Below are 9,504 nucleotides of genomic sequence, written 5' to 3'. Positions count from 1 at the left end.
CCATTAAGATTTAAGAACAATGTGAAGCAACAAGATGATTTCATAGCATTGTTATCCTGTTCTTTAAAGAATCCCTCATGGGAAACTTAAGCATAGGACTTCAGACTGTAATAACTAAAAACAATTCATATAAAGTCCAATTCATCTGGATACATCCATTTGGGGTATCGGGGTCTTTGGGAGCATTCCGATGATACAACAAGGGGTGGGTGAGTAATACAGGAAGAGGAAGAATCAAAACTGAAACACAAGGCAAGAAGGTCCGTGTCAAGCAGGAACTGCCTCAACCAGTGTGGCAAAGTAAAACTGGGTGGAGACTAGACCTCTCTTCCTAATTTTCCAGCCAACCCTCCGCAACGCGGTCTCCACGTCTGCCTCCGAGTGCAGATATGCCCTGGTTGCCTTGGAAGGTCCGGGGAACAACTCTCCCACCCTCTTCAGCAGATCATAGTAAAATGTTTTGGGCGCAAAGCTTATGATTAAACGCTTTTCAGCTAAGGATGCAAGGTGCGCAATCATGCCGTCTGCCTTGTTCTGGGGATAGTGTATCAAAACATCCAGACATACTACCGTATCATACTTCCCTTCCAAGCTCTCCAAATCCTTCACTTCAAATTTTGGCACCACGCCTCCCGCAACCTCTTCTTTTGCCTGCGCCAGTTTAATCCCACATTCAATTTCTTTCTTTTTCTTTTTTTTTTTTTTTTTTTTTTTGCCAACACAGAAAGCAACTATATCTCACATTCAATTTCACATACACACGGAGGGATGCGGATGCATTTTAGAACACTGGACAGATAAATTACAGTAGAAGGAGAAAGGAAGTAGGGGAAGCAACGGTGCGCACCTTGTTTTGGGCCTCGGCGACCATAGCAGCAGAAATATCACTGGCGAAGACGATGGCACCTTCCTTGGCCAGCGGAATGGATAAGCTACCGGTTCCACAGCCGGCATCGCAGACTGTTACTCCTGTGAGTGGGCCCTCATCTTTCAACATGCCCATCACATTCTCCACCGTCTTGGAGTGACCCAACCTAATGTCTCGCTGCACCCGGTTCACATCATCAGTCTCTCCATATATTTTCTTCCACCTCTGAAACCCCGAATTGTTGAAGTATTCCTTCACCACATCCTTGTCGCCACCACCCACCTCTTCGGCCTGCAGGCGGCGACGTCTCTCCGGGTCGGTGAGAGATAGAACGGCAGCGAGCGCGGCAACCGAACCGCCGCCGATCGCTGCAATTGTTGCCCCGTCGACGACGGGGAGTTCGGTAGCTACGGCGGAGAGTGGTGGGGCAGGCGCAGGCGCAGGCGCAGGCGCATTAACATTGGGCGTTCTTGAAAATTTAACAAGCTTGAGAGGGGGTGGAGACAGGAAGAATCGAGAATTTGTGGTAGAGTCGGGGTGGAAGCAGAGTGTGGGATATGGAAATGCGGAGTGAGCCATGGTTACCGTATCCCTGCTCCGTCCGAGCGGCGGTGGCGGGAAGAGGAAGTATGTGAGACGACTACCTGTGAGGTGCGATGGGAGTGGGTAAGGCGCAGGGCCAAGCTAATCCACACAGATGTTTTCGGATTATCTCCCCCGATTCTCATGGGTCCCACGCCCACGGTGACTCATCCGGTATTTCTGTAATATAATTCTCATTAATATTCTATTTATTTACTGCCCAAAGAGAAGTAGATAGACGACAGGAGGGTAATGGCATGCACACTTGATTGACTCCAACCTGAAGTCCATGGATTCATTCGAACCAAACAAATATGATATATCAAAATATCTACTCTGCCTCCCAAGTATATGATCATTCAAAATGAAAACCCATCACACCGCTTCCGCAGAGACTGTCGATCCAACTCCATCCATATGCCGACTCTGATACTATTAATTCTCCCCTTCCTCTTCCACCTCTTCTCACCCATCCTTCCATTTCCCTCTCTCACCTGCTTCGCCTACAATACCTCTGCCGGTCTTGTCCCCGGAAAACTCAACGTTCACCTGGTTCCTCACTCCCACGACGACGTCGGATGGTTGAAGACCGTGGATCAGTACTACGTGGGTTCCAACCATTCCATTCAGGTACCTGCCTCCTCTTTCCAATTAATTACATTCTGCCTTCTAAACTAACACTTACAATTACCAGGGAGCTTGCGTTCAGAATGTCCTCGATTCTTTAATCCCTGCATTGTTGGCCGACAAGAACCGCAAGTTCATCTATGTCGAACAGGCATCTCCTTTTTCCTTCCTTACCTTCTTCATACAAAATCACTCATTATATATATGAAAGAAAGACACTAATTATTCACATTGCATCCTTCCGCGTAGGCCTTCTTCCAGCGTTGGTGGAGACGCCAGACCCCTTCCATCCAAACCACCGTCCGCCACCTTGTCCAATCCGGTCAACTAGAGTTCATGTACTGTCTCTTTTCCCCCACCATCATATTTACATTTTCTCTTGCCTGCCTTTAAGTTTTATGTTATTTTTCCTTTTGAATTACCCAATTCTATTGAATTAAGTTATTATTATTACTTTTTTAGACAATATTTGGCATGCATAGTCGCAGAAGACTGATTTGGTGTTTTGAGTCAGGAAGTGAGTTTGTGTGTTTGTTGCAGAAATGGAGGGATGTGCATGCATGACGAGGCTACTGCACATTACATCGATATGATTGACCAGACAACTCTGGGCCATCGATATCTCAAACAACAATTCAACGTAACTCCCAGAATTGGTTGGCAAATAGATCCTTTTGGACACTCTGCAGTGCAAGCCTACCTGCTAGGCGCTGAGGTATGTCCATTCTCTACAACAACAGCTACAAATAATTCCATGTCTCTCTCTTCACTTTCTTTTTTCGCCTAGCTCGGCTTCGACTCACTTTTCTTTGCGAGAATCGACTATCAAGATAGAGCTAAGCGGAAAGTTGATAAAACTCTCGAGCTTGTCTGGCAAGCTTCCAAAACTTTTGGTTCTTCTGCACAGGTCACTCTCCTTCTTTTCCCCATCCCAGTCATTTCCCCTTCTTTCTTCGCATTTCATCTCTCCCCTCTTCAACTCGCAGATCTTCACGGGCGCCTTTCCCGAAAATTACGAACCTCCCTCCAGTAATTTTTACTTTGAAGTGGATTCTGAATCCCCCTTGGTCCAGGTAATATATCATCATATCTGTTTGATTCGTGTGTTAAAATAAAGTCATTTTGTAGTAACTATATATTTTTTCCGATTCTCAAGGATGACATCGACTTGTTCGATTATAACGTTCCTGACCGAATCAATGACTTCGTATCTGCTGCTATCGCACAAGTACGTAAAGTTTTGACTATGGACCCCCCGCCCCCGGGTTCCGAATGACATTACAGAATTACAAATTTCCTCATTTTTTTTTCCTTCAGGCCAACATTACTCGCACAAACCATATTATGTGGACCATGGGAACTGATTTCAATTACCAATACGCACATACATGGTTCAGGCAAATGGACAAGTTTATTCATTACGTCAATCAAGTAAGTCCAACTAGATATGTTATTTCTTGTGAATGACATCCTTTTACCTAACATTGACCGTAAGCGGAAAATAAAGATCGTGGATTATGGTGTAGCAACCACGTCTCACATCTATTTTCTTGTCTATTTTATTTGAGTATTGCATCCTATTCCCTGCCTCCCTCCCTCCCTTCCCTTGAAGTGATCTATTTTGTGTCAATATTTTCTTTATGTTGAGTTTGGCCACCTGAGGGACAGATTGAAGTGCTTGACTTTCCCCATATCATGAGGATGTTATTATACTAAATAATGCTTGTAGGATGGGCGTGTGAATGCCTTGTACTCAACGCCATCCATATACACTGATGCCAAATATGCAGCAGATGAGTACTGGCCTGTCAAGACCGACGACTATTTTCCGTAAGTTGGGAATTTCAAAGTTCAAGATTAATAATTTGGTTATTTGGTGTGAAGTGTGTTGTGTTAGGTTATGGAGCCTGCTGGTTATTTATAGCTTAACCCAACCGTTATGCATAGTAAAGTTATATATGGTAAATGATAGATGACATACCCCTTAGGCAGTGTTTTGAAAATGTGTTTTTTGCATAGATACCAGATGATGACGTACCATATAAGCAGGCCCGAAAAAAATTCTTGTACAGCCTCTTCGATTTCTTGATAGAGAAATATGACCCACAGTGGTTCAAATGTATATACAAATAATTTCTTTTTTTATACTTTTGACTATTAGATAGTACCATAAATCTCATGATGGGTACCCAAAGATTCATAATGAACTTTGATAGGGGCTTCTCTTGAAGTAATAATGCATTGATCTAGTTGCCAGCTGAGCCACAAAGGACTATCTAAATTGATTCTTTTCTAGTGATAAGCTCTAATTGAATCATAGGAATTACAAAAAAAAATGGTATGTATTTCATACTTGAAGTCATCAATATAAACCTCTAGTCAATATTCTTCCTTGCATTTTTTCTCTCAGAGTTTTTGTGTTCATCTGGATCGAGTGTGTTATTATGGCATCCTAACATGTTGTGTTGGTCAGATATGCAGATAGGGTCAATGCTTACTGGACTGGATATTTTACTAGTAGGCCTGCCCTTAAAGGTTATGTCAGAATGATGAGCAGTTACTACTTGGTACACTAATCTGTTTTTAACTTTTCCCATGCTGGACCTGGTTTCCAAGGATGCATTGTTTCTTTATTAGTTGCATCTACAACATAAACAGGCTGCGCGGCAATTGGAATTCTTTAAAGGAAAGAGCAAATCAGGACCTAAAACAGATTCTTTAGCAGATGCTTTGGCACTTGCTCAACATCATGATGCAATCACCGGAACCGAGAAGCAACATGTGGCTAATGATTATGCAAAAAGACTTTCAATTGGTTACAAGGAGGTAATGTGCATAAATATCTCATCAAACTATAATAGTGGTTGCTTTTGTTCCTCTGTATTCTCAAATGAACTCCCTGCTATGATGCGGCTTTTAGGCAGAAAAATTAGTTGCAACATCGCTTGCCTGCTTATCACAATTGTCTTCCACAGGCGAGTGCCAGATTCCAGCGGCAAAAATTCAACAGGCAATCTTTACGACTTTGAGCTGTATTTACTTTCTATCTGCATTAGCCCACAGCCTAAATGCTTTGGGTTTGTATCGACCAAATACCAAAATAAAGTCAACTTAAAAATAAAAAGAGTAGTTAAATTGAGCAAGATGTATATTTTTAGTATTTAATAGATAGGTTTTGCAACTATAGCATAACAGCATCCTTTTTAACTTTCTTCCATGAACATCTTGTTAGGAATCAAGATCCTCCACACCTGTATGATATTGTCCACTTTGAACATAAATTTTCATAACTTTGCTTTTGGTTTCCCCAAAAGGCTTCATACCAATGGAGATGTATTCCTTACTTATAAACCCATGATCATCTCTTTAATTAGCCGATGTGGGACTCCTCATCAACAATCCTTCCCTTGAACAAAGTATACCATAGAGCCTCTTCTGAGGCCTATGGAGCCCTCAAACAGCCTTCCCTTAATTGAGGTTCGACTCCTTCCTCTGGAGTCCTAGAACAAAGTATACCCTTTGTTCGACACTTGAGTCACTTTTTGACTACACCTTCGAGGCTCACAACTTTTTTGTTCGATATTTTAGAATTCTATTAGCATATCTAAGTTAAGGGCATGACTCTGATACGATGTTAGGAATCACGACCCTCCACAATGGTATGATATTGTCCACTTTGAGCATAAGCTCTCATGACTTTGCTTTTGTTTCCCCAAAAGGCCTAATACCCAATGGAGAAGTATTCCTTACCTATAAACCCATGATCATCTCCTTAATTAGGAGATGTGGGACTCCCCACCAACCATCCTCAACACATCTTTTATTTTACCCCATTGAAACTTATATCTTCTCTCTTGCTGAAACCTTGTTAGATGTACTGATTTCATTTTTTTTTTCCTTCTCCGTGGCCAACCGGCGATCCTTTCAGTGTCCACTTCTAAATATTAGTTATTGTCCTTCATCAGAAGTTGATCTATCAGATGGCAAAGACTTGGTGAGGGAAATGCTTTCATGATCTTTCTCTGTCATTTGTACACATGTCAAACTTGTTTGATTCAAAGACTTGACATTTGAATTTGTAATGTACGTAGGTGGTCATTGTCTATAATTCTTTGGGATGGAAGAGAGAGGATGTAATAAGAATTCCCGTGAGTATTTTCAGTCCTTTCAACCTTTATCTGTATGTTGCAAAATTTTGGAGACAATTTCTATTGTATATGAGTAATACCTACAAGAACTGATGAATTGCATGAAAATTTTGTCATTAGTCTACATCATTTAGAAGTTCCAATTTAGTGTAGGGGCTCTCATGTTTTTAATATTTGATACAGGTTTTCAATGAAGATATCTTTGTCCAAGATTCAACGGGTAAAAAGGTTGAGTCACAGCTTCTACCTGTAATTGACGCCTCTTTGAGCTTTAGAGACTTCCACACTACTGCTTACGTGGGTGTATCGCCAAAAACGATCCCTACTCATTGGCTTGCATTTTCAGCAATAGTTCCACCTCTTGGTTTCAGCACTTATATCATCTCAAGTGATAAAGGAGCAGGTGAACATAAAGTTCACTGTTATGTGATGTTGATAATCATAGATTATTACTAAATGCCCTGATAGCTTTCCAACAAATGCAGCTGCCAAGTCGGGAAGACAGACCATTTACAAATCTCATCAAAATGCTACTGTAGAAGTGGGTCCAGGAAACCTGAAACTTATTTATACTGCACATGATGGAAAACTTGCCCGGTATATTAATACCAGAACTTCGGTATGTCACTTGATCTAGGGAATAAAATACTCGTTGACATGTTAGATATTTCTATGGATTGGATGGTCCATATATATTTGGGGTTAATCAATATTTCTAGTATCATGAAAAAAATATCATAAAATATTTAAAATGTCAGCAAAATATTTCCAATATAAGTTTAAGTACTAGCTTGTAACCTATATATGTATACGAGGTGTAGAAGTCTTGTTAATTGGAATAATTTTGATTTTTTTATTTTATATTATTTTCTCAGGAATATCTATGGACATTGAAATTTCCAGAAAGTCGACACATTGACATTTTAATCCTTTCATCACCGTAGTATTCCATGGAAATTTTTTCAAATGAAATTCTTTTAGTTTGCATATTTTCAATGGTTTATAACAGAAAATGTTTTCTTTTCCTTTTGCAGATTTGAATATATTCAGTTATCTAATTTGGCTTCAATTCATATTGAAGGTAGAAGAAGCTCTGGAGCAATCATATGGTTTCTACTCTGGAAATGATGGAAGCGTGGACTATCAGGTATGTATCTGTATGAAACCCCATGATTGTTTTGTCATTTTCCAATTCGTGTGCTGGTGAGCTTGAGCATAAACATCTGGAGGCTTATGGTGCATGAAAAGGTCTGATAGAGATGCAATTTTACTTGTCAAAGGCTTCTGGAGCATACGTGTTTCGCCCGAATCTTACACATCCCATCCGTCCTGAATGGCCGGTAAGTATAGGCAAAAGCATGAATTCTCTCCACCCGCAAACTACTATAGATGCTATGTACTGATTACCCACCTCTTTTAGATCCTAAGCAAGGGCCCTGCATTTTACATCACCACTTTGCACATCCAGATTCACCGCTAGCAGATATTATCTTCTTTGGGGTTTTCCTTTCGGGCTTCCCCTCAAGGCTTTAAAATGCTGCTTGGGCTTCCACACCCTTATAAAGGGTGTTTTGTTCTCCTCCCCAACCTATGTGGGACATCACAATCCACCCCCTTCCGGGGACCAGCGTCCTCGCTGTCTCTCGTTCCTTTCTCCAATTGACGTGAGACCGCCACCAAATCCACCCTCCTTTGGGGCCAGTGTCCATTACTGGCACACCGCCTCGTGTCTACCCCTCTTTGGGGAACAGCGAGAACTCTGGCACATCGTTCGATGTCTGGCTCTGATACCATTTGTAACGGGTCAGATTCACCACTAGCAAAAATTGTCCTCTTTGGGCTTTCCCTTTTGGGCTTTCCCTCAAGGTGGCTTTAAAACACGTCTGCTAGGGGAAGGTTTTCACCCTTATAAAGGGTGTTTTGTTCTCCTCCCCAACCAACGTGGGACATCACAATTAATCTCCTTCTCATAGACTTCCTTCTTCTTGTATACATTAGTAACTGGGGGCCGATTAGAAGTCTGAAAAAATGATGTCAATTTGCAGGTTCTTACGACTGTTTTGCAGGGACCACTACTTGATGAAGTTCATCAGAAAATCAATTCCTGGATATATCAGGTAAGTATTTATGTAGAACATGAATTATGGAATTTTAATCTTATAAACCTCAACGATCCTCGGCTCGAACAAAGTACTATTTGTTTGACACTTGAGTCACTGTGACTACATTTTCAAGGCTCACACTTTATTTGACACTTAAAGATTCTATTGACATTGGCTAAGTTAAGGGCATGTGTTTGATACCGTGAACCACGGACCTCTAAAAGTCCTCGTATTAGTGATATTCCCTTTAATTAGCCAGGGACAATCTTCAACAACTTTCTTTAGTTATTGTACGAGCATTTTGTAAGTCTCTATTTGGGCTTATGTGGTCATATTAAATATTGGGTCAGAATTGAAAAAATGGATTTTTAAATGACATTCAAAATCTTGGTTTTTCACATTACTGATTAAGAGGAATATAAACTGCTTAAAATGCTGAAATGAATTTTCCTTTCAAGTTGTGGGCGGTGAGTTGACAAATAAAAATGGTGAGCTAAAAATTCCATGCAGTTAGGAGAAAGCTGGTACTGCAAAAACCTTCCTTCCACCTGTATATGACCATCTTTTTTGGTTCTATCTTTAGTTTTTTATGCCCAAGGAATTTACCATCTCTCTCTCTGTCTCATCTCTAAACAGCAAGTTATTTGTCAAGGAATTCTATGTTGACTCAGCAGCCATTAATTAGGATAATAATCTTGTAAAGCTGTTAGAGAAAAAGGGATTGATTGAATAATTGATGAGAAGATTGAATTATGAAGAGGAAGAATGCTCCATATTTATACAGAGAATACAAAAGATATTCAGAAAATCTACCTAAAAATCTGGAGAAAATCTGGTAACAAACCAGTAAATAAATCAAAATAAAATCTAATCAAATCAAAACTAAATCAAATAAAAAACTAGATCTAACTCCTAACTGAGATTTAATTAGATACTAACTGACAGCAATCTAAACAAATACATGATCTTTAACACTCCTCCTTGTTTAGATGCTGTGAACTCCAAGCTTTTTTCTAAACACCCATCTTGCTCAAATTATTTTTCTGTTTAGAGGTCGATCAACCAACTCCCAGATTTTGTTTTTCTCGATCACTGAAAGCTCCTCCTCGGACAGGTGCATCATCAACCAAAGCATCTTGTCGTTCATCTTTAGACTCTTCTAACATGCTACCAAAGA

At 40.5% G+C, this 9,504-nt stretch overlaps 2 protein-coding genes across 4 annotated transcripts in view; one reads left to right on the top strand and one right to left on the bottom strand.

Annotated features, from left to right (window-relative positions):
- Nucleotides 1–13: 13 nt before the first annotated feature.
- LOC111780146 (magnesium protoporphyrin IX methyltransferase, chloroplastic) lies at nucleotides 14–1,310 on the bottom strand (the record flags this gene model as incomplete). The annotated part of the gene is given in 2 exon segments (XM_023660461.1): nucleotides 14–651; nucleotides 848–1,310. Coding segments are annotated over 2 exon segments (847 nt in total), but the record flags the coding sequence as incomplete, so codon positions are not given.
- Nucleotides 1,311–1,505: 195 nt separating this feature from the next.
- Nucleotides 1,506–9,504, top strand: part of LOC111780144 (probable alpha-mannosidase At5g13980) — a 12,649-nt gene continuing 4,650 nt past the window's right edge. For 2 of the 3 annotated variants that reach the window (XM_023660455.1, XM_023660453.1), the window contains exons 1-19: nucleotides 1,506–2,080; nucleotides 2,145–2,228; nucleotides 2,327–2,415; nucleotides 2,618–2,792; nucleotides 2,865–2,984; nucleotides 3,064–3,150; nucleotides 3,234–3,305; nucleotides 3,395–3,508; nucleotides 3,807–3,907; nucleotides 4,551–4,644; nucleotides 4,736–4,903; nucleotides 4,998–5,087; nucleotides 6,006–6,071; nucleotides 6,169–6,225; nucleotides 6,409–6,628; nucleotides 6,711–6,844; nucleotides 7,307–7,372; nucleotides 7,506–7,565; nucleotides 8,271–8,342. In XM_023660455.1, coding sequence (XP_023516223.1) covers nucleotides 1,802–2,080; nucleotides 2,145–2,228; nucleotides 2,327–2,415; nucleotides 2,618–2,792; nucleotides 2,865–2,984; nucleotides 3,064–3,150; nucleotides 3,234–3,305; nucleotides 3,395–3,508; nucleotides 3,807–3,907; nucleotides 4,551–4,644; nucleotides 4,736–4,903; nucleotides 4,998–5,087; nucleotides 6,006–6,071; nucleotides 6,169–6,225; nucleotides 6,409–6,628; nucleotides 6,711–6,844; nucleotides 7,307–7,372; nucleotides 7,506–7,565; nucleotides 8,271–8,342 — 2,148 coding nt within the window. In that variant the 5' untranslated portion in view covers nucleotides 1,506–1,801. The remainder of the gene's footprint in view (nucleotides 2,081–2,144; nucleotides 2,229–2,326; nucleotides 2,416–2,617; nucleotides 2,793–2,864; nucleotides 2,985–3,063; nucleotides 3,151–3,233; nucleotides 3,306–3,394; nucleotides 3,509–3,806; nucleotides 3,908–4,550; nucleotides 4,645–4,735; nucleotides 4,904–4,997; nucleotides 5,088–6,005; nucleotides 6,072–6,168; nucleotides 6,226–6,408; nucleotides 6,629–6,710; nucleotides 6,845–7,306; nucleotides 7,373–7,505; nucleotides 7,566–8,270; nucleotides 8,343–9,504) is intronic. The other variant, XM_023660454.1, reaches the window with a different exon arrangement.

Source organism: Cucurbita pepo, chromosome LG18, assembly GCF_002806865.2.
Source record: "Cucurbita pepo subsp. pepo cultivar mu-cu-16 chromosome LG18, ASM280686v2, whole genome shotgun sequence".
Classification (NCBI taxonomy): domain Eukaryota; kingdom Viridiplantae; phylum Streptophyta; class Magnoliopsida; order Cucurbitales; family Cucurbitaceae; genus Cucurbita; species Cucurbita pepo.
This window is presented reverse-complemented; position numbering and strand designations above follow the sequence as displayed.